The 23,872-nt window shown below is 38.9% G+C and overlaps 1 protein-coding gene across 3 annotated transcripts in view; it reads left to right on the top strand.

Moving 5' to 3' along the window:
* REPS2 (RALBP1 associated Eps domain containing 2) overlaps positions 1-23,872 on the top strand; it is a 95,522-nt gene that overhangs the window by 53,060 nt on the left and 18,590 nt on the right. For all 3 annotated transcript variants that reach the window (XM_027738266.2, XM_027738267.2, XM_039378115.1), the window contains exons 11-14: positions 1,127-1,192; positions 5,511-5,553; positions 8,451-8,587; positions 20,255-20,319. In XM_027738266.2, the coding sequence (XP_027594067.1) occupies positions 1,127-1,192; positions 5,511-5,553; positions 8,451-8,587; positions 20,255-20,319 (311 nt within the window). The remainder of the gene's footprint in view (positions 1-1,126; positions 1,193-5,510; positions 5,554-8,450; positions 8,588-20,254; positions 20,320-23,872) is intronic.

Below are 23,872 nucleotides of genomic sequence, written 5' to 3'. Positions count from 1 at the left end.
CCCAGTGTCCCTGTTTCAAAGGAAGGTTATCAAGGTTGACGTGTGTTTGTAAAACATTTTGACAAGTCATCATATTCCAAGAAATTAGTGTTTTGTTGACAGGGTTTGTTTTGTTGTAAAATGCATAATGAACCATAGGAGGACTTGAACCTTCAAGGTTATAGCTTTGAAATGTCTAGGGAAGCTTTACTTTCTACTAAGAGGGTTTTTTTCCCCCCTGTTTAGGTGAAAAACTTGTGCTTTGATTTTTGTAGCTGAAACGTTAAATCACATGGGAACCTGTTTTGAGACATGCAGTCCTGCAGGACTGAAAATTTACTGTATTTATGACACAGATTCTTACCTTTTCAGCCAAAGAACAAATGCTTTTGTTCTACCATTTATTGCTATTCTGACAAAGCAGATCACTCTCCTGACTGAGGGGATCTCCCTGGAAGTCAAGGATCTGTAGTTTAGGACTGTAGTAGCAAATTTTCCCGCATTTTCAAAAGTATATATGTAAATTAGCTTTACTTTGTCAGATTATAATGTAGTTAAATGTGAAAGATCATGTAAATTGAACTGGGTCACGAGAACCAGACTTTTCTCACGTTTTGTTTGATAAAGGCAGATCACAGAATCCCAGAGTGGGTAAGGTTGGAAGGGACCACAATGGGTCATCTGATCCAACCTCCCTGCCCAAGGAGGCTCATCCCAGTGCTCAGGGTCATCATAGAGCATGAGAGATTTCCTTCCAACTGGTCATTTAACACTGTTTACAGTACAGTAAATGTATTACAGTACGTTTAATTACACTGTGGAGCATTAAAAACTTATTTAAAAAGTCACCAGAAAGGATGCATAGGGTTCAGTGGAATGGGAATAAGCACTCAACCCCCCAAATTATCAGAATTTAAGGTTATTTGGCAACTTGGTCATGGGTCTTTCTATTCTTGCCTTTTGTGCTCTTAGAAATTGTTACTTGTTTGAGTGCTTGAGTTTTCTGAGGGTATTTGGCTACTTTTCAAGTATGTTTGGTGGTATTAGATGTTATAATACCAGTTTAGGTTCTCCTTTCTTAGAGCTGATACCTGTAGATTTTACCTACACGTACTTAATTATCTTTTTATTCTTTTTTTTTCTTAAGCTCCTAAAGTAAGCACTACTTTCAAAACTATACCAAAGGAATTTCAGCACTTGACTGTGAAAACAGGTAAGAAAAAAATGCCATGTGTTACTTACTCTAGAATCTTGACTAAATATTTTTATATCACAGTATAAGCCTAGATTAATTTTTGGAAGAGCCTTTTGCTCTCATTTTACTACTGAAATTAGCTTTTACCTCATAATGCCTACGACTTGCAAGATAAATATTAATTACTACTTCAGATTGTCAAAAGGTTTTCTTGCTTTCTTTCCCTCATTGTTACTGTATGGGCTCTTCATCCATGGGAAGTATTTTAACATAGCGGTTTTAAGGAGTCTGAAGTTTTTCTGTGCTACAAACAAGATGCAAGGGTGTGAATATTGTACCTTTTTGTAAAAATCTCATCTAAAGTATAGAATGACTATGTAAAGTTTCAGGAAACATTCTGAAATGGCCTATTTCTTTGTGAAAGCTGAGCTTTCATACTTTGTGTTAAGGAGTTAAAAGACAGAGAGCCTTTTGGAAACTCGGACCTGGAGGCACTTAAGACACTGGCGAAACCTTTTGATTCAGGGGGTGTTTCTTTGTTGAATCCAACCCTGATTTTCCTCTCCAGCTCCAACATACACTTCTTGTTCCTATCTTTCTGGAAAATGTTATTTTTGGAACAGCATATATCAAAATTACTTAGTTGCTCCAGAAACTTCCCCTGCATTCAGTTCAGTTCCACTGACCTCCCTTGCCTTCCTCTTTGTTAGTCTCTTTCCTAGTGTGGTAAGAATGTTTGTAAGCCCTCCCTGGTCCCAGCCAAGCTAAAATTTGGACTTACTTTCTTTTCCTTTTGCATAGATGATTTTACTCATGAAGATATCCTTGATTAAGAAAATGGACCCCACATGTCTGTCACAGCAGTTTTGTCTTACAGCTCGATTTATTCATGGCTTCTCAACAGCTGCATGCCTCATTTCCCAACTCTTTTTTTTTTTTTTTCCTGGCTTCTTCCCAAACACTTGGCAGCTGCCAGATTTCCTATCTTCAGCTCCTATTCTTGAGTGATTGCTGCTTCTCCTTCACACACACACACTCTTGCACTTCCCTCTCAGGGGAAGGGGAGTGTGGTTGCAGGACTTTCAGTTCTGTTCTCCTTCCCCCCAGTTTTGCCCAGGAGCATACAGGGGAGTTTTATTTTCAGTTCATCAAGTACATCTTCAGTACACTTAGGTAAAAAAAACTACTGTCACCTGCATGTCTCCTTTGCCACCAACCTCTTTTCCACAGTGTCCTTTGTATGCTACTCAGTGAGGTCTTCCTGATGCCTCTGTGCTGCTCCAGCAGTGTTGCTGTGTTTGTATACCAAGGGAGACGAGGGCAGAGTTTCACTCCATCATCGTGGCTCCTGCCGCTGTAGGGGTTCTGCTCTTGCTGTCCTGCACATTGAGGATTTGAGAAAGCACATTCTCAGGTGCTACAACTGATGTGAGAAGTAAAAATGTTTCTCCAGTGGACTAGATGCAGCACGGTAATTGAGAGGTAATTTCAGAATCAGTCACCACTCTGAAAGGTCACTGTAATCATTAACCTTCAGCATGAAAACTCAGTCGGGATGAAGTGGGAGAAATTTTACATGCCTCTTTGGTTATTTGGGCTGTTTATGTACTCAGGAAAGATAATAGTGCTGTACTTCATTATGTGAAAGTTTTCTTTGCCATCAGAAGGTCTAGAAATTTGAAATCAGTAAGAACTTTATAAATTCAGCATCTCTGAATATCTGGTCAGTTTATTTAGGCTCCGAAGTGCAAGATCATTGTTGAGCTTAGACTTTTTTAAGTATTGAGGGCCAAAATTGTGAGTGTTTAAATTGTGTTTAAACATTTCTCCCTAGGCCACCAGTAAGAGATGAGTTAGTGAGGTTGATTTAGACTAGTGGGGAATGCTTTGTTTTTTTTCTTTAGCCACGTGGCATACTTGCACCTTTTATGGCACAGATTTCCTGTAAAGCAAGGAGGCACCTGTTGAGTATAAGGTATTAGGCTACAGCCAAAAGTTACTGAACTGGCATCCTCAGGAATGTTAAAATGGAGTTGTATTGTATGAAGGGTGTAGGAGCAGATCTACACCCAAAACGGGAACCTTCACACTCTCCTTTGAATGAATAAATACAGTTCATGACTGTATGTGACTTTAGTTAGTGCAGACCAAGCTGTTCACCAGGCTCTACTACTCCAGGAGTCATACAAACTTTTGAATAATCAGTGTAAATTATTTACTCAACAGTTTTAATTTATCCATTTCATGAAAGTTAGGCTTATGTATCCATACCAATAGATATATGGAAAACTCATGAGCTGGATAAATAGATTTGTATTGTCTTGCATGATTATGTCATGTATGTGTATAAACCTGCACCTCAAACACTAAATACGCACAGACTGAATGTACCAAAATAACTGCATGTTTTATGGAAATCCTGCCACAATTATTTGTATGTCCTAATAATGAACTACCTGCTTTATAGTATTTTTTATATTACACTACTTCTTCTGAAAGGTAAAGCTAAGTCTAGGTATTCTGTAATTGTAGCCTTGAATTTCCTAGTTTTTTAAAAGTTTAAAAGAAAATCCTTGGCAGCAGTATTCTATTGCTATAATTTTTTATTAGTAGTCATTTTGGGATTCTCTCTTCCTTATGTGCTTTCCTCTTTACCTCAACAGGATGTCCTTGGAGAGTTTGAATGTCAGTTTTACCTATGGGTTTTTATATGAAAGACTTTCTAAAAGTATAAGCAGAATTAGTCTTCATAAGAAGAGGAAAATCTGAAGGTTCTTAAACATGGTTTAACTTGGAAAGGATTTATACTTCTATTTTGAAGTGACATATTTAATAATTTTGCATGTAATTTAATAATCAGCAATTTCAGCATTGGAAAACTGGGTCATGTGGCTGTAGGGAAGCAGTGTCTGAAGTTGTATTCTCTGAGAGTTTGACACAGAGAGAGAGAGAGGAGGATTATCACCACTGCATATTTTAATATTAATTCTCTCTCCCTCCTTTAGTTGCTAGGAAGAGTTTGTTGCACAGAAATCTGGAATGACAGTGAGCCAGTTTGGTCATGACAATAATCTTGGTTTCTAAGTGGTCATTTGTGTCACTGCCAGCTGCATTTGGGTTTATTCCATCCGAAGCACCAACTAGCGCTGTGTTACCTTAAAAGCAGTTTCTTTTATGAAGATCTAGTGTGTGACTGTACATGTGCCATATGCTCTGACTTGTGTTTTGTGAGCCTAAAGCCTCCTATGGAGAGTCTGTGCAGTACTACAGTGCAAGCTATTAAAAACTCAGTATTTACCAACCACTACCACTGGTAGTTCCTGCCCTTGTGTTTTGGAGGATCTGTCGTATTCTCAGGTAGTGCTGTATAGAAGCTGGTGATAAATGTCTGACTTGAAAGTAGGCATATATCTGAAGGAAGCTGGAAACTGAGAATTATTTTTTTCCCTAACATACTTATTTCTCTTAAGTGTTGTGCCTTGATTGGCAGATGGGGAAAAGTAAAGGGATTTGCTTTGTGTGTGCATTGGGATCATTGATGCTGCTGTAATACCTTGAGGATGTCTCAGTGGGATGAATTTGAAAGCAATCATGCAGATACATTTTCTCATAATTATCTGATGTTAGTAAGGCGAGTTACAGAAAAGACAATGTAAACCAAGCAACAGCCTCAAGGAATTACCCAGAGAAGATAAATCAGCACTGTTGTTTTCCTATCACGTAAGACCTGCATGTGGCAGGATATTTAGAATTCATCCAAATAAAAAAAAACATTTTATATTGATAGAAATGTATTTGATCAGCATTTAGACTTGAAAGCTTTCTACCTTCCCAATGTCCAAATGGTCTCAACCCGATGTGTTAATTTTTTTTTTTTAATGGGTGATGAGATAATGTACATTTATAGTAATTAGTTAAAGTATTTAGGAAGGACAAACCTTTGTGCTTTTGGAAGCAGGACAACTAATAGATATCTGAACTAAGAAGATTTTTTCTGTAAAAAGTTTATGCTGTTCCTTATGTTGCTTGGTCATAACTACATCCATGAGTACAGGTCAGAGCTACCAGACCTACTGCTTTTCCTGTATCGTGGTAAGCATATTAAAAAGATGAAGCTCTGCCTGTATGTGGGCTTTTGAATTCTTAGGACATTCAGACACTACAAAAGCAAAGGAGAAGGAGAAGTGAAAATCAATCCCCATTACTCATGTGAGATGAGCACACTCTCACATCCACATTTGCAACACTCACATTTTTAATGAACACTGATTCTGCAGCTAAAGGCATTTGTTTAAAATATGATATTTTAGCAGTTCTTTTTTCTTTTCTGTTCCAGCTGCTCAGGAATCTAATGCACTTAAAGCCAGACCACGATCCAGGTACTGCTTTCACTTCTATTTCAGGAGAAATAGACACCTCTGGTGTTAGACACAGAGCATAAGAACTGGTGGTAGATTTTATTTTTTTTTAATTGATGTGGTGCTGGAAGTACAGCTCAGATCAGACAGATTTACCAGGAGGAATCTGTAAGCTATAGACCCTACATAAGTACTGCTCTGGGGCCCCATGATCTCTGGTCATATGGTGCTGGAAGTTTTGCCTGTCTGCCCAGCCCTGCTCTCTTATCAGGGTGGTGACTGCCTCCAGCCCAGCCCCAGAGGCTTCCTGGCAGGACAGCTGGGACCACCCCATTGCAGGGAACATCCTCAACATTTTGATGCTCTTGAAACCTGCAGGGTGGTTTCTTATGGAGGGAGACACTGCACATTGCCACAGAAACAACAGTAGTAGCTCAGCTCTCTGGTGTAGGTGAGTGAATCCTTTTGTTGGCATGTGTGTACTTGGCTACAGTTGGTTGATGTGTGATGGAAGGACTTAAGGACTGACACTGTTGTGTGCTAGAAGTGACACACACTGAACTTGGATGTTTGAAAGAAAAGGGAAACCTGTGCCAGAAAATATTGTGTATAAATGGATTGCATTTTGGGTTTGGCTGTTCACCTACTGGTGTATAGCCATATTGTTAATTCACCTTCAAAGTTTTCTTCTTTGGTGCCAGTTAGAGGATTCAATTTTTTTTTAATTTTTTTTTGCTTGGGTAATGAGAGTGTAAACAGGAGCTCCCTGCTTACAAGCTTGTCAAAGTCTGCTAGTAAGAGAGGGTCAGCTATAAGCAGGATGATTGAAGATTGAAATCCTGTCTTCCTAGGACCTACATTTGGGAAGGCTGAACTGCCTTGCGTGCCTGTTTTTCTGCTGCTAGCCAAAGCTTTTTAGTTTTAACACGGTTTTAAATTTTCTTGCTTTGTTACTGAATTGCAAATGCTCAAAAAATGTGCAAAAATGCATAAAATAGCAAATGCTTCAGTTCATAAAAAGTCACTTAAATGTGACTACTCTGTCACATATGAATGACTGTCTCCATCTGACTGTATGTCACTAGTTCAATGCAGAAGTTGAGACTAAAGATACCACAGCACATCCTTGAACTCAGACCTCTTGTGCTTGTTGAAAAATGGGATGAAATGCCACAGCTCGATTTATTTTTCTCTTTAAAGAATGATTGAAATGTTAAAAATAAGTGTATTAATGGACTTTAAACACCTGATTGGAACATATTCAGTAACTGAGAAAAGAGGTAAAAACATTGAAAGAATTTGTGGTGTCAATAGTAAATCTAATAAACTTGGTGATGATGATAAACAAATAGAATTGTTGGTGGCTCCTCCAGGAGGTCCTAAAAACTGATTCAGCGAGTGAGGGGGAATCTGACAGTCCTATGTCAGGCAATGTTAGAGAAAGAAGTAAATCAGGAAGTCCTGTGTCTAGCAGAACTAGGGGAAGAAGATGGAGTGATTAAGGCTCCTTTAAGACAAGCCGTGGGACCTGCTGGGAAAGCATTCTATGTGCACGTACTGGTTACTAACTCTGATTTATTGACTTGGAAACAGAATGTTGGATCTTATTGTAACAATCCTGATGGGATGTATAGTAGTATTAAGTCTGTGATGATGACACATAACCCCATCTGGGGAGGTACGCAAGCTTTGTTACAATATTTGTGTATTTATGTAGCAAAAAAGAGCAGGTTTAGAAAAAGAAAAGGAAGGACTGGGGGGGGGAAATTGACGGGCTAGATCAGAAAATCAGGAATACCCATCGTGATGAACTTCTCCCTGAAGAAGATCCTGAATGGGATCTGAATGAAGATGTTGGATTAAAAAGAATAAAAGTATATCAAATGTTGATTTTTGTATGGACTTCACTATGGAGTGGAAAAACCTGAGAGTCTTGTGAAGTTGTATGAGGTAAAGCAAGGAGACACAGAATCTCCATCAGCTTTTTTGAGTGGTTGTGTGAAGTGGCTCTTAAATGGACAGACTTGGACTCGGAGAGTGAGATGTTCAGTATAGGCTTTTTATCGGACAGTCAGCACTGGATATAAGGAGCCTGTTTGGCAAAAAATATTATCCATTTCCCATTAGTGGGAGTTATTTCTGTTTTACTCAAATGTGCTTTTGGTCTTGCCCTGACATGCATAATGTGTTACAGTGAGTATAACGTCTCACATTGTCAGTGCTCATTTTGAACAAAGTCTCCTCCTTGCAGGAGAACTGTAACTACAACAGCTGAAAAATATCAGACAGTATTCAGCAAAATCAAAATCCTTAGCAAATGCACCGCCCTTAATTGGGATTAATTGATGTGTGAGGGCCTGGAAGATGTACTGAGCCATGTATTTGACCAGTTTTGGTCACGGGAGCTATTCAGTTTTTCTGGGTTTTGTGGAATTTGGTGACTGTATGCTATGAAAATTTTTTTCTAATAGAATTTTTATAAATTACAAAATGTGTACTTGCAAGAGGTATGTTGAAACTATAGCTGTATAAACACTCCCCTTGCAGTTGGGAAAGGCAACAGAAGCTCTAAGGAGTGTGTGTATGGGGAGTTTTATTTGGATTTTCTTCAAAATAGTTGCTGCAATTATCATGTTGACAAAGTTACATAAGAAGGCCTGAAGCTGTGTTACAAAAGACCTTAAAAAATACTAGCCCTGTAAGCATGACTCGTTCCTTTCTCCAGACACTTGGGTCCCTCTGTTGCCAAATAAATCTGTCTTGTTATAAGGGGGAACTTTTAGTCATTAGGGCAAGGAATTTCCACCATGAACTTGAGTTCAGGTCAATGTATTTTTAGGTACTAATCACTGTAGCTGTGTAAAATTAATTTTTGAAATAAAACATTTTCTGCTTTTCCCCTACCTGTTTTTCCTTAGGTCTTATTCTAGCACATCAATAGAAGATGCCATGAAAAAGGGAGAAGAGCCCCCTACTCCGCCTCCAAGGCCTCAGAAGTCGCATTCCAGAGCTTCCTCTTTGGATCTGAACAAAATATTTCAGCAAAATACACAAGGTAAAGTTTGCTTTCTTTCCTGTTTTTGAGACCTTTTAGGTTAGCTGCATGCTTGGCAACTTGATCTGTTTGCACAAATGCTTGACAATGTGTGCACGTGCTGGCCTTTGTTGTAGACAGTAATGCACTACAGAAGAGGAGTAGTTGCACTTGCGTTACGTCACCACTGAAGGGAAAAATCACTGTTGCTGTAATTAAGGTGATTATAATGTTTTCTGGCACAATAATGGGAAGCTTAACATATGGTAGTCTGTCATCACAGACTGTTTATAACTAGGCTGGCTGTTTAGACAGCTCTCATCAGTAACTGCAATATAATTGATTTTTATTACACTTTATTTTTTGTAGTTCAGAAGCAGTAAGAAAACCCTTAATGTTTAAACTGGGAGAAAGAAAGCAAACATTTTAGATGTTAAAGTCTACCATATGCGTATGGACAATCAAAACACTTTTTGAGTAAAAAGAAAAGGTAATTTCTTTTGACACAGGTGCATGTTGAGGGGAGAGAAAGAAAATGTAGAATAGTAGCTGGGGTGAACTGAAAGAAAATGGCTTTTCATCATGTTACTGTTCAAGTGTGCCTCTTGCCTTGCACAGTGAGCAGTGAAAAGAGGAGCTGTTTGTTCAGGGCAAAAGTCATCCTGTGCTTTACCAGTGTCCTCGAACCACGTAAGAGGTTTATATGGGGCGCACCAATCATCTGACTCAAGGACCAGGTTAAACATGGTCATGCTTATGCTTCAGAAGAAAGCCAAGGTTTGACTGTGTCAAGGAATGTTTAACTGGACTCTGTAATGTGGTTTTGAAGTAGAAGTGTTCTACCTCTTGCTCTGTGGGACTTTCTTTGTGCAAACACTAAAGAAAATTCAAGAGTCCCTCTGTGTGTGCTGAACCCTATTATTCCTATTCAATAGGAATAAAGTTGTTTGCTTTTTTGGTTTTTTTTTTTTTTGTTGTTTGTTTGGTTTTTTTTGCCTTACATGGAGAAGTAGTTCCTTATCTTTGACTATGGTTCCTGTTGAGAGATGTGTTGCCTCCAATTTTTATTTCGTTATACATCAAAATAAAACCCCAAACAGAGCCAAGTACACATTTTCTAAGGCAAAAAATCTTCTCAGAATCCAGATAACAAGTATAACTGGAAGGAAATAAACTTGGATTTAAGTTTTGCTTGGAACACAAAAGAAGAATGTAAATTCTCAAAGAAGTCATTCTGTGAATGAAAATTAACATTTTGCTTTTACAATGGATCATTTTGAAAGTCACTATTATTTTTGAAGTAACATAACACTCTCAGGCACATGACGTGATTCTTGGGGTGTCCAGTGCAGGGCTTCGGTGATCCATTTGTGTCCCTTCCAACTCGGAATATTCTGTGAGTCTGTATATGTCCAACATGATTAAAATAGTTCTATTGTGGCACATTAGTTTTTGTCCTACTAGTTCTAGTTCACAAATAATTCCTATTTGGGGAGTTTGGTGGATAATCTGCTTCCAGACCTACAGAGGAGTGCTCAGTAATATTGAGCCCTGTTTTCAGTTCCACACAGGTCATGTTGATCTATAGCTATCACTTCTTTAATTGTAAAGCTGTCTGTAGTTTGGAGCATTTATTTTATTTATTCCCTTTTTAAAGGGCAGAAAAAGAGAAATATGTTTTCTTCAAGTAAATTCAGTCAAAGACTGTGGCAGATCCTTGTTGTGGGCAACGGTGGGGTTTTTTTTGCAGTTTTTTTGTTTTGGGTTTTTTGTTACTCATTTACTGCTGCTGTATCATATTTGTCACCATCTTACTATGCCTCTCTCCTGGCAAGTATACACACAGAACATTTATCCATGATGACTGGGATGTCCAGCAATGCATTAACCACAGAAACTGTGCTTTAAAATTGTTGAATTGGGATGTAACTGGACTTGAAGGAGGCATCTTCATTCATACTTCATAGCTGCACTCCTCTGGGATGCTGTAACTAGTGTTACCTAGGAAAAACGTAAAAAAAGCAAGAGAACTTATTGAAAGCTCCCACTTTCTCAAATATCCATATATGAATTTCTGTTAGGAGATGTTAAGAGACAGAAATCTTACTTTTTTTTTTTTTAATGCATGTAGTCATTATGTTAGCATCTGAGAAAAATTCTGTACTGCTAGATTCTTTATGTATTTCTTTTTGTTGAATATGTAATCTCTGGCATTTGGGCTGTGTATGTATTAAGAAAATACTTGGCTAGAATGTATGCATTCCTGGAAGGACAACAGCAGGCTTTAAGTAGAAACAAAAATGTCAGTTTAAATGCATACTTGACCTAGTTTACATCTTCATTTCTTCTCTAGCCCACTCTAGTCATTTACAAGCCAAGTGCTTCCAGAATAAGACCTGGGTATTGAGAGGGCCAAAACTGGGGCAGCTCAGAGCCTGGCAGTCCTGCAACAGAGCCCCCAGCAGTAAGCTAGAGCCTGTTCTTGGGGTAACTCTGGGGCTGGGGCAAGTCTCAGCTTAAGTATTAAAACCCAAAAATGCATCCTTTGTCTTCTGGTGTTTTGCTCAGTTACATTTTCTGCCCACGACAGCTACTTAAAGAATTTACTTCTGGGCAATTAATAGGCAGTGACAGCAGTCTGGGTCTTGTTAGATTCATACAGATGCCTCTGAAATACAATTTATTTCCATTTAGTTTCATTTCTGAATCACATAACCACTTTTAATTAACAGTTCTGTTGAACAAAGGATACTTGTTGGGAAAAGACCATTTTCTTTGATGAAACAACAGAATTGTCATAAACAGTGTAGTTTCATGTTGTTCTGGAAGCAGGTTGAATATTGCTGTGTAATTCAACAAAACAGCCATATAACTATTTACAGATGAATTTTTGTCTGAAGATTTTCAGTACTCATTTGCTTTTGGAACTCACCTCCTGCTGTGGCTGTCCCTGCAGTGAAGAACGTGTGGAATGCAGGCACCATTTTTTACATCAGCTCTTAAGCAAACACTCAATGTAACCTGGATTTGCTCCTTCTGGAGTGCTGGTTTCAGCCAGCAACGTGGGGCTAATTTTGGGGGATTTTTCTCCCTTTTAAAATATGAGATGTTAAGTTCCATACTTAGTCGGGGGAAACACAACAAGCATTTTGTTGCAAGTGCAGTATTTTCTGTTACAGATGATGTTTTCCTGGTTACAGTCAGATCTGTAACCTCTACTTAGCATTGCTGTGCTACTGATGGCTGCCAAACAAGAAAACATCCCTTTTGCTCTAAACATAGTGTTCACAGTATAGAAACAAAGGAACAAATTTATTGGTGGGCATCAGCATTCCCATAAGTGATACAAATGTGTCTGCACATCACTTCTGTACTCCTTCATATACATGTTTCTCATGCAGTTTAAAGTGGTACTTTTATTGTTAAAACTCACTACAGTCTTCTTTCTGCACCCTTTCATTTTCATTAGCGCTAGGGGAAAACCCTGTTCAGCATCTATTTTGTCTTCTTTGTCATACCGTTGAAGAAGAGTCTTCATTACTTCCCTTACTCCATCAAACTCTCATTATTTCATTCAATTAGAACATCCTTTCCTTGAGCATACAGGCTTGGTGGGTTTTATTTGCCAAATGTGGAGATTTGTGCATAGTTAAACATACGTTGAGATGTCTTTGTTTTTCTGTATTTGCCTAACTACAGTCAAATTCTTTGTATTTCTGAATTGTTTAAATCTACATGTCAAATAAAACTATTCTGTAATTTTGTAAGAAGCAGGATTTTGAGAATTAAAACGATGGTTGCTCTGGTGTCATATGTTTTGATACAAAGAAGCCCAAATAGTTACCATAATACAGTTTTTCCAGTTGTTTTCAGGAATATCTCTTCAACTAGATTGTCTTTTTAGCTTAGTGAGCCAAATGCAGGTGACTTTCCCTTTTGTACATGTGGAACTAGTACCAAAAAACCTGTGAAATTTAACCGAGATAAGTACGATTACTGTATTATTTTCTGTATTCTTTTATGCTTAATTGTATTTGCTAGGAAATGTATGTGTTCACTGAGGTTAGCTATCTTCAAGACAGTTACTAAAGACAAGCTTTTAAGGGGTGATTCAAGGAATTATGTTTTTGTGTTGACCATAAATACAGATTTCTTAACTAAAATTTTATTTGAAAGCCAAAGTGACATGGAGGAACTTAGAATAGTAATGTTCTTTTTTTAAGGCTGAATTTATATAAAAATGAATTTAATTAAGTAATTAATTTTCAAGACTTCTTTCTCTCATTGCTTTTATATTAGTCTTGGTTTAGTAAAATCCAGCTACTTTCTTGAGTTTTGCTCATGCTGTAGTACTGTACTGTCTTGCATGTTACTGTGTTGAGTTTATTAATCAGACCATTAAATATTAAATTAGGAAGATGACAATTCTGAAGGACCTTTATTTTAGAATAATAACAAATACCATCAGCAAAACATGCCATTTCATGAATACTGTTTGCATAGTGTACAAGAGCTGTAGTGTTGCAAGCTTTGTCAAGTGAGGAATGTAGAGTCAAGTTCATGACTTTGATTGTAAGGGTTGTTACAAATTTAAATTAAAAATGTCTTATGCATAAAACACAGAGAACAAAAAATTGGGCTGCTTATCATATTTTTCTCTGACTATGAAACGCTTTTTTAAAATAATTGTTGCAAAAGTACTTTTTTGAATTCGAGAATAGATTTTTTTTTTTATTTTTTTTTGGGACACAGTTCCTGATCTGTTACTGGAGCTGCTGTTTTCTTCTAGTCCTATTCCCCTTCAGAATATGTGATCACTGAACTGAACTTATTCTGAATAAACTGTTAATGTCTTCTTTCTGATTTGAATGGAAGAGTTTTACGCCTCTCAGTCTATCAGAAGTTTTTATGAAGGATCTATGTGTTTTCAACTATGTAACTTATTTCTTTGCCCAGCTGGATAAGAACATAATTAAGGTTGAATAAGATGGAGAAAATAGTGGTAGCATTAATAGATAAATGGTTCTTACGTGATAGGAATCTGATGGGGTAACTTATATTGCATTTTTAGATTTTTAAATTTTTATGTCTATCTGTAAGAGGTGAATCCAGAGAGTACTTTACTGGGGTAAATCATACCAGCCTTTGAAGTGTAGCTGTTCCTTTACAATTTGTGTAAATAAATTGAACTTTTTAAAAATTATGTTTTCCCATTTATCTAATCTTAGTTTTTTCAGGGATTGAGGAATGATTTGCAGTCTGTTTCCATTCTGTTGCAGGTTGTTATAAATTAAATTTTAATCAAAAAACTCTTCTACAGAAAATTGTAAAGGTTGAAATGTTCTTGACTGACCCTATCAGCCCCATAGACCTTTTTCATGATCCCATGTGGGTTACTCTGTTCCATGAAAAAAATGTTGGTCCATCGTAGAACAGCTTTATAGGTTAAAGAAGAGAGGATCTGCTATTTCTCAGTGGTCAAGCTGCCTCCCTTGTGAGGAAGACCCTGGAGATGCAGATGTCTCCAAAAAGTGTATGTGCCACGCGTGGGACCAGAGGGGTGATGGCTGGTAGCCCACTGGTGTTCCTGGCTCCTGTGTGCTTGTTCTGAATGTATCCACGTTGGAAATGGTCACAGGCAGTAAGTGCCGGAGCCTCCAGCACTTACTACCCCAGTCTCCAGAGGTGAGAAGCTCTGGCAACAGGGATCTGTGGGAGCGTAGGTGGAGGGACTGTGCCTCCCTGTGGGTGGAGAATGAAGCTAAATGCAGAGTGAGACAGAACAAAATTTTGAATAGTTTTGTTTAGGGGGGAAGGGAGAAGGCAGAAACAGTCCTCAAATAGAAACACGCAGGAAAGGAAAGAGTAGAGTAAACAGTAACTAGAAAATTAAATGGTTTAGAGAAAATAAGGGACAGGAAGATAAAAACACAGATGTTGTGCACATATGATGCAAAACAGAAAATAGATGTTTAAAAAAAATCTCTTTTACAGATTTTACTTAAAACATGCTGAAATTCATGGATAGGGCATTAAAAACAGGCATCATAAAAAACACCTGTAATAATGTTTTGCTTGCTTGATTTGTAAGTGACCCATTGAATATGTTAGCATACCAGTGTCCTGTATGATCACACCTGTGAGTTCATGGTGCAGAAGCATTAATTACTTAAGGTCTGGCTGTATCGCTTCCTAATTACTTGGAAAGTACATGGATAATTTTCCATTCAGTTGAAGTACAAATGATGTTTTATATGATTAGCAGGTGAAACAGACCTGTAACAAGTGTGTGTTTGTGACATCAGGTATATGTATCACTTGCTATGACAAATGAAGCTTTACCTGCTGAGCAGGTTCCCAAAACTTACTGTGAGAAGAGGGGTTATTCTGCCACAGACAGTGCTTCCTACAGCATTTCTACAAACCTGGTAACAAAATTAATATCAGGAGTCTAAAATATCTTTTTTGCATTGCTGTTACCTTCTGAGGAGACATTAGTAAGAATTATTGAAACAGATCTCTGGATCAATAGGTATTTTGCAACTATATTACTAGAAACCTTCATTAAATTTAGATTCCTGGCTACAGGTATTTTGCAACTATATTACTAGAAGCCTTCATTAAATTTATATTCCTGGCTACAGCTTTACAGTTTGGTGGGGTTTTTTTGTAGATGTAGTTTTGAGAATTAATAAATCAGATCTCTTGAGAAACAGTTATTTCACAATCACCTTACTAATGCTGTTGTTAGAATGTAAGTAAATGAAGTGTAAAGAATGGTATCAGTGTTATGGGATAACCAAGTAGCAGTTTCAGTGAACAAGAATGGAAGTTTTGTAAGAACGAGGTAAACAGAAACCAGCTTAGACAGAGAACTTTTCTGTGGTGTGCCCTTGGCAACAGAAGCAGGAAGAGTATCTCAAAAAGCTCTCCGAAATACTGTCAGAGCGGAAGGGTGAAAGTGCTGGCTTCCCTGAGGAACCAAAGCCTTAGGTAGTTGTGGGAACTAAAGAATAATTCCTCCTGTTAGCTTATCTTTTTTGCTGATTTCAGTATTGCAGACCCTTTGCTCCCTGATAAAATGAATTGGTTGGTCTTTTGTTAAACCTGATCTAGAAGCTAAGGACTCTTAAGCAGCATAAACTGATGTAAATCTACTGTGCAACCAGCCTCTCCCTTCATCCAACAGTACTGTAGCATCCACTTGGAAAATATCAAATACATCAACCAGACTCTACTGAGGGGGACCCTATCAGAGTTTTTTCCCAGTTTTAAGTCCCTGGATGGTCCCTGTGCAAATGCAGAAGGTCATGGTGGGTAAGCACAGCAGAGGCAAGAACCAGGATTTAAGCCATCTGGATCCAGGTCAGCCTGGATTTAAGCTGGGTTTGGTTAGGCCTGCATCCTTTGTATGAGCTGAGAAATGCAGACCAACAAACTCTGGGTGCCCTTTTCATCGTGGGTTGAAGGTGTATAGACTTTTGACCTGAGATGAGGTCAGTCTCTTTTGGTAGGCAGTATCTAGTTTTACTTTGGCTAGCAAGGGACAAAGTGACCCTTGACCCAGGAAAACCACCCTTCTTTCAGGACACTGCTTATATAAGTATTCAGTTTGGATGGGAAGGAGGGAGTACATTTTTTCCACCCAACTTGTCTGATGTGATACCCAGTGTATGGTGATAGACATCAAAACCAAGATGTCAGCCACATGTAAAGAATAAATATTAAATAAACACCTGACACGGAAATGTTTCAGGAAGTGTAGTTGTATATGCTGCTGTTACAGTATTAACTAATTTTAAAAAAATAACAGACATCCCGAAGCTCAGTGTATTATGGCAGTTTCCTTCAATACTGAAAAACAAGAGGACAAGTGACTGTTATTGAGTGAGAGAAGTACAGTACCTTACTCTTAGGTTGCTCTAAAGGATCCCATGGGCCTAGATTTCTTCCATCCTAATTTTGGCATCCTCCACTGCTGCTGTGCCTGGTGAGCTAAAGACCTATTTCCCATAGGTTTGACTGGGCTGTCATAACTTTTCCTTCGTCTCCTCTTCCTAGGTCAAATAAGTCAAGTAAAGGAGCTATTCGAGTGGTTACTATGATTGATATTTTCCACTACCGCAAGTAATGAAAGTGCTGAGGGTTTGTGTTGTCTGCTAGGGAGGCTAGAGGCAGAGCAGCAGCGTGGCCAGATAAGATGCCATGACCAGTTCTCACAGTCTACAATTACAACCTGGTGTTTGTTTTAAAATGTTGATCTAGCTTCGGATTGGAAAACTTGTTTTTTTAATCTAGTGTGGTGTCATTTTAATACTATCAGACCTTTATGATTGCCAGAATAGGACCTGGGAGGTTTCCATGCAGATAATCTGTCTTAAAGTGTAAACGCGCTAAGTAAAAAGCCATGATTTTTGAACTGAAATCTCTTATCTCTGTTTTTGTGGGAGTAACTAGTGCATGGAAGTGCTGTCACTTACAGGAAGACATATGATACGGATACTTAAATCTGTTTTACTGGTACCTGTATGTGCTTTCCACAGTGGAGGATTTGCTTTACATGATGGGGCTTTGAGCAACCTGATCTAGGGGAAGGTGTCCCTGCATGTTGCAGAGGGGTTGGATCAAGCTGATCTTTAAGGTCCCTTCCAGCCCAACTGTTCTATGATTCTGTAACTCAGCCTGGTTTGAATGTCACCAAGTTGCTCAGTAGCAAGAGGACCTGTGTGAGGTCCATCCAACTCCCTCAGCTTTTCCATAGGGTATGAAGACTTTATTTCAAAGAGCAGGGGCAAGCAGCTTTAACCAAGCTCTGAGGTGTGCATCTGGAGGTGTGACATTTGTCTGTTTACTGCTCAGACCCAGGGTACTTGCTTTTATTTTGGAAACGGACCTTCCTCTGTATTTATATTTGCTTTGAGAGCTAACTAATGATGCCATCTCTAACAGCAAGAGTTGATCTGTGCAGGGTACTCTCCCAGGAAGGAAGGTATTATGGAATAGCCTAATAATAAAACAGTTCACCTGCCAGTACACATGAAAACCTATGAGTATCTGTTAATATTGTCGTCTTTGGAGTAGTGACACTAGAGAAGGCTGAAACATGGGGTTTTTGTAATAAGTTATGAGTCCTCAAAAGTCAACTGACTTTCACTAGTAATTGTGCTCACATAAGCATGATTTCCTTCTAACAACAGGCCAAAGATCTTCTGCAACAGCAGGAATTTTATTATTTCATGAGTAGATTAAGTTAGAATTTGCAGGATTAAAAAGAGGAAAGTGGGTCAAATGCATGTGGTGTAAGCATCTAACTTCTTTAGTGCTAGATTCATATATGTTGTATTTGAAAGTTGAAGAAGCAGGTTTTTTTGTAGTGGTTTTTTTGGTGTGATGTGGTTTCTTCATTTGACTATTTTATGGAAAAAATTATTTTTTGCTTTGGAATTTTGTGGGCCAAATCTCAGGAGACTCATGGAGTTCCACAGTGTGTCCAACCACTTCAGGAGTTGCTTTTCCAGCAAGCCCAGCACATTTCTGCACAAAGACTACACTGCTGCTTTCCAAGGCATATTACTGGGTTTGAAGAATGAGAGAGTGAGGATGGCAAGTGCTGTATCCTCACAGCTGAAATTTGAGTTCTCAACGCATGCAGCTCTTGCAGTAGAGCTTTTGAGAGCCTGCTGGAGCGTAAACCAGCAAAGACAAAAATGATGGGCCCTAGAGGGGACTCAGAAGGGCTGAGGGGACCTCTGGGTCTAGTGCCTGCCCACAGCACCACAGACCCCAGCCCCACATGTCCCTTCCCAGGGACCCCTGTGCTCATGGTGACAGGGTACTCCATAGTCTGGGCTGCCACGGGCTTGTTAAGAAGAATGTGTAATTCATGCTTCCCAAAACGTTAGAGCTGTTCTGAGAGCAGAGATGATTCCCTCAGGTCCACACAGGACTTTTCATGGAGCACCACAGCACAGCTTCCACAAGGTTTCCTGAAGCTAAACAAACCACACTGAACATATGTACTGTTCCACTGTAACAGTGTGCAGCTGATGGACATACAGAGCCACTGCCAGCACTCAGATAAACGAGGTAATAACCTGAAGTTCAGACTAAAGGAAAGGAAGGTTTCTTACTCTGCTGTTCTTTTCTCAAGATTGGTTGCACAGGATAGATGGAGAATGTAGTGATGACATCATGCTGTTATTGCAGGGGTCTTATAAACTGAACTAATGAAATGCAAGAGAAAGCATCCTAATGACCATGTTTTTTCAAATCTCTCTTACACCTGTAGGTGTGTTAGTGGCTCCCTTGCATAGCTTCAGTTCTGTTTTAGTTGTTCTAACTCTCTCTTTGGCATTATGTGCAGCAATACTAGGCTTCATTTTGATTCAGGAGATGATGACACAGAGGATGGAAAAATAATCAATGTATTATAAGCCTCTTTGGAGCTTATATAGTCGATATGACTGCTCCCAGTGTTTTCACACACACATTTTTATTCTCATGTCACAATTATTCTTAATGGTTGATACCTTTTTTCTTCGTATTTTCAACCAGGCAGACATTTTTAGCGTTGCTGTAAAAAATATATAAATGGCTAAGCTATAACAAGGCTCTTAAGGGTCTTTGTGGCTTTGTAAAATATGCATGGAAATAAAAAGTGTATTAATGTAATTGCTTGCTTAGCATTATTGTGGCAAAAGGTTTCTAAGTTTATTATTGTTGGAGGTTTTTTTGTTATACAAAAATACACCGGTGCAAGATGGACTGTTGGGTATCTTTGCCAGTGCAAGTCCTGAGCACTCAGTGCAACCGGAGCCTGGGGAGGGTAACCCACCTAAGGAATCTCACTAGTCCTGGTTGGTGTCTCTGTGCTAGCCTAGTCTTCCTCTCTGCAGCTGCCTTTGGAAGCCATCATCTGTCCTATAGTTTTGTCCTGTGAAGGGTTTTAGGTATTTTAAGAAAACTGAGAAATACAGTGGTTGAACCTACATGATTATTATCTTCCCTTTGTGTTGGTTCAGATTCAATGCTGACACTGCATTGTGTTAAAGGGGACCTGAACTAACTACTAGGATTTGTCTTCCTCCTCCCTCTGAAACATCTCCACTGAGTAGTAACATGCAAATACAAAACATAAAGCCAAAGAAATGGATTTGTTTCTGGTTCGTTTAGGCTTTTGTCCTGTTAATTCCATGGCAGATGTTTTCTTTCTAAGGCTGTACTATAGTGCGTTTTATCTGAAGTGAATGCCAGTGTCTACACTGGATGTTAAAATATCACTTTTAAGAAGGGCAATATTGTTAATGACAAAGAACACAGTCCCGAGGACAAGAGGGCCCTGTTTCTGGGTTTCTTTAACTGGAATTGGATTTAACTAATTGGAATTGTTTTAACTACAGCTTTTATGACTGACTGGCTTCTATCTCAGCTTTTTATCATAACATTGGGGGTTTTTCAGCAATTAAATCACTACTCCTTCACTACTCGTGAAGTTATTTCAAACAAGGTTTTGCTCAGTAAAGATCAAGTTTGGTTTCTGTTATTAAGTGTTATATACTGCCCCTTCACTAGGAGGAATTCCAACTTCTCATGGGAATTAATTCTGGTTTTACTTGGAATTGAATTGCTGTAGTTTTGTTTGGTTGCGGGTTTTTTTTATCATCATCTTCTTCTTTTCCCACTGTTCAGCTGTGAGGTCCGGCTGGCTGCCCCCACCACCACCTGCACTGCCCCCTCGACCTTCTGTGTCTCAGGTATGGACAAAGCTTTAACCCTTTTCTCTGTATTATTCGCTTATTTATATTGCCACTGCAGTGATTAGCACTAGTTGGCTTGGACACAGCAGTTGTCCTTGCTTCCAGGTTCATGCAAATCTTCAGTTTGCTCTGTGGTTCCATGTCCTCCTTCACTGGTCTGTCTAATTGGTGTGTTGCAGCATCAAATTACAGACTAATTAAATCTCTTTGTAGTGGAGCTGACATGCACCCACTAGACCTAACTGCAGATTAAAGGCTAGCAAGGCTAGTCTGCTAAAAAGTTTCATGTGTGAAGGCATGGGTTTGATATGTGCTATTTGCTTCTCAAGCTACAAATGCTCAGAGGACGTCTGCTAAGGGAACCACGGCACGTAAGAGTATATTTCACCCGTGGGTTTAAAAAATAATGCTAAAAGGAAGCAAATGCGATGCCAAGTTGTTAAGTTTCAAAACATTAGTGATTTGCTTTTATGACAAGTCTTTGGTTTTTGTTTTTTTAGAGTGTCATACAACCACAGCACAACACAAATTGAGAAAATCACGCATGTCTGCGTCCAGATACTACTTCATGTTTTAGGAAATGATGGAGGATCAGCATCCTGTTCTTTTTACGTTGTTGGCTGTGTTAAGTCTTAGGCAGCAGTATGCTTCATATATTAGTCCTTTAGGTGAAATGTATAATAGAAAACAAGTCCACAGGGGAGTTGACAGCCCATTAAGTATAAAAAGCTGGTGAGATACCTTCCTTGGGCCAGAAATGGTCATCACTTGAGTTTTGAATCTACTCTTAAGTGTGCTGTTGAACACCTTCTACTGCACAGTACTTATGATATAAATGATTAAAGGCTTGTTGCCATCCCCAGCTCCACCAGCAGCTTGTTTCTCTCTTCCTCTCCCCAGCCCTTCTTAACACCTGAGTGCAGTTAGTTTCTGCCTCAAGGACTGTGGAGCATCCTGGTTGAGCTTGCATGCTTTCTCCCCGTCAGTATGGCACATGCTCCTTAGGGCACCCATCGCATTCCTGCTTTGTCTAACACATCCTGGAGAGCAGCGTTTCCCTCTGGCTTCCCCTGATCTGGGCAGCACAGCTCCCTACCTCACAGTTGTATGCTTGCAGCAGCTGCTGTTGCAATCCAGTCTCCTGTCGATGCTCCAGCTTCCCACAGCACTGGCTCTGTGCAGTGCAAGCCCTCTTACTGTCATTGGGAAACGCAATAAATACAGCAAATCCTGTTCTTAGACAAAAAAACCCATTGGTTTCAAGCAAGGTTCTGTTAGTTGTTCATTTTCTTGTCCTGTGATCAGTTTGCGTTTCCTTAGTGGAGAGTGAGAACTTAATTTATTTATGCATGTCCAGCATCTTCCTTAGCAAATACTGAACCAACTGCTCATCCTACACTAGGCCATGTAGAATGTAGGACCTTTCTAAAATGGTAAACACAAGAAGATCCTCATGTGAAATTCTTGATCCAGTGCCCTCCAATACAAAAGTCTGATTCCTAAAAGGGAAAAAAAGAGTTGCTTCTGTGTCTGCTCAGTAATGAATATGCAACTGATGCTTTACTAACGTGTCACATTTACTTAATTTCTTTCTGATTATATTTAAAGATATTAAATCAAATATCAAAATACTATTGTTTCGATGTCTGTCAAAAATGTACATAAAACCAGTTCTTGAAAACATAATAAACTTCACACTCATCACATTGTTTATTTTATCTCCAAGTATGCCTTTCTGTGATAGAGGTAGCCGACAGTAGGGAACTATGTGTGATGGGGTCATAATTCAGCTGAGCTGACCCTTGCAAATACCATGTAAGCAACAGTAAGCATATGGATTACATTAGTCCAGGGGGGCCCTTGATTTAAAGAGCATGAAGAAGCTGGAGAGAGGGATCTACTTTCAAAGCTGAGACAGGATCAAGAACTGAAGAAAAGCCATGATGCTGAAATTGCACATTCAGCTTTTTCCTGTTTCAAGATTTATCAAATTCTTCTTAAATTTCTGCTTTAACTTATTTTTCAACAATGCTATTGAAACTCCTTTTTTATTATCATAACATTTTGCTATATGCCTATAGTTAAGCACTGTGAATGACAAATGTAGCTTGGAAATGAAGCAAACCCTGCATATTTCAGGTGACCGTGCACCTTATAAGTATGCTCATGGTGTGATTATTTTGGCTCAGCTTCGGAAATCAGTTGACGGAGGGGAAATAATTTCTTTCCGAAGACTACAGTTTTCTGTGGATGGCTGAGAAGCCTGAACCAGCTGCCTCTTCAGAGTGAGAGTAAAGGGCTCACGGGATGTAAAGACCAAAGCGCATAAAAGAGAGGTACCAAGGGATAGGTATTACATTTCAGTGGAGCAGAAGTCCTGCTGTGAGCTTAATCAATAGCAATATAGAAATGGCATCTTGACTTTAGTCCTGTGTTACTAGTTTTTTTAGTAGAATTTACTTCAACCTTTAGGAAAACATTATTTTTCCTGTCAGAACCTCCAAGGTAATCAGCCTTGGTGAGTTACTGAATCACTGGTTGTTCAGTGTGCCAAACGTCTCTAGTCATATCACAAACTTATTAAATTACGTCCACATCCAACTCTGCCTCCATAGTGCAGTCAGCTGAATAACGAAGCAAAACAACTGTATTTCTGGGTGAGCACAGGACAAGGTAACACTTAGAGCTAATGCTACTGTGGTCTTGACTCCACAGCTCAGGGGAATCACAGGCTTACTGTGAGAGGCTCAAGTCTTGGGATGCTGTGAGGACTTGGCCAGTTTATGGGGAAGTAGCAGCGGGGCTGCCTCTGCTCTGGGTCGCTGCTGCCAGCCCATGCTGTTCCACACCTCTGGTGGGCAGACACCTTTACAGGTGGTGGCTGCATGTATTTTTACTTCTACAACAGCTTTTAGAGTTGGTGGATTTAACTCTATGTTTCTTTCTTCTTGATGGCCTCTAAAAGCTCCTTCTCCTCGGAATGTTTCTCACTTGCCAAAGTCAGCATTTTATCAGCTTTGTATCAGTCTGTGAACTGTACTTAAGTTTTCCTCAGAGCTTTCACCGGATGCTCCTCTGATGCAGCGGTGCTTTTATCTGAGGTCCCTATGGTGACTATAAATAAAGATGAACAGAAGGCAAGTTTAAATAATGTGGATACACCATTATCTCCAATTTATGATCTTTTAACCCAAATTCCAGCCCATACCTCTCCGCACTGCAAGCCATTTTGAATTGGTGTTTTCAGTAAGACATTGTGAGTTGCAGTATGAAATGTTTTATTAGAATCATCAATTCATACTGCTTTCATATTAAAAAAAAAAGAAAGTAATTAAATTTTTGCCTCATTTATGTAAAGAGTGCTTGGAAAGATTATGTATAGAAACAGGCTTATACAAAAACTAGGAGGGGTTTTTTTGGATAATATGTTATTTTGAAGTGTTTTACTTTTGTGTGTATCTTCACTGACACCCTCTTAATCTCTAGTAGCACTTGTCACCTTTTATCAAGTCTAAAGTAGCTGGCTTGGATTTAAGGATAATTTTATCTG

This window comes from Pipra filicauda, unplaced genomic scaffold (genome assembly GCF_003945595.2).
Source record: "Pipra filicauda isolate LSUMZ 115617 unplaced genomic scaffold, ASM394559v2 scaffold12_size5214236_pilon, whole genome shotgun sequence".
Classification (NCBI taxonomy): domain Eukaryota; kingdom Metazoa; phylum Chordata; class Aves; order Passeriformes; family Pipridae; genus Pipra; species Pipra filicauda.
This window is presented reverse-complemented; position numbering and strand designations above follow the sequence as displayed.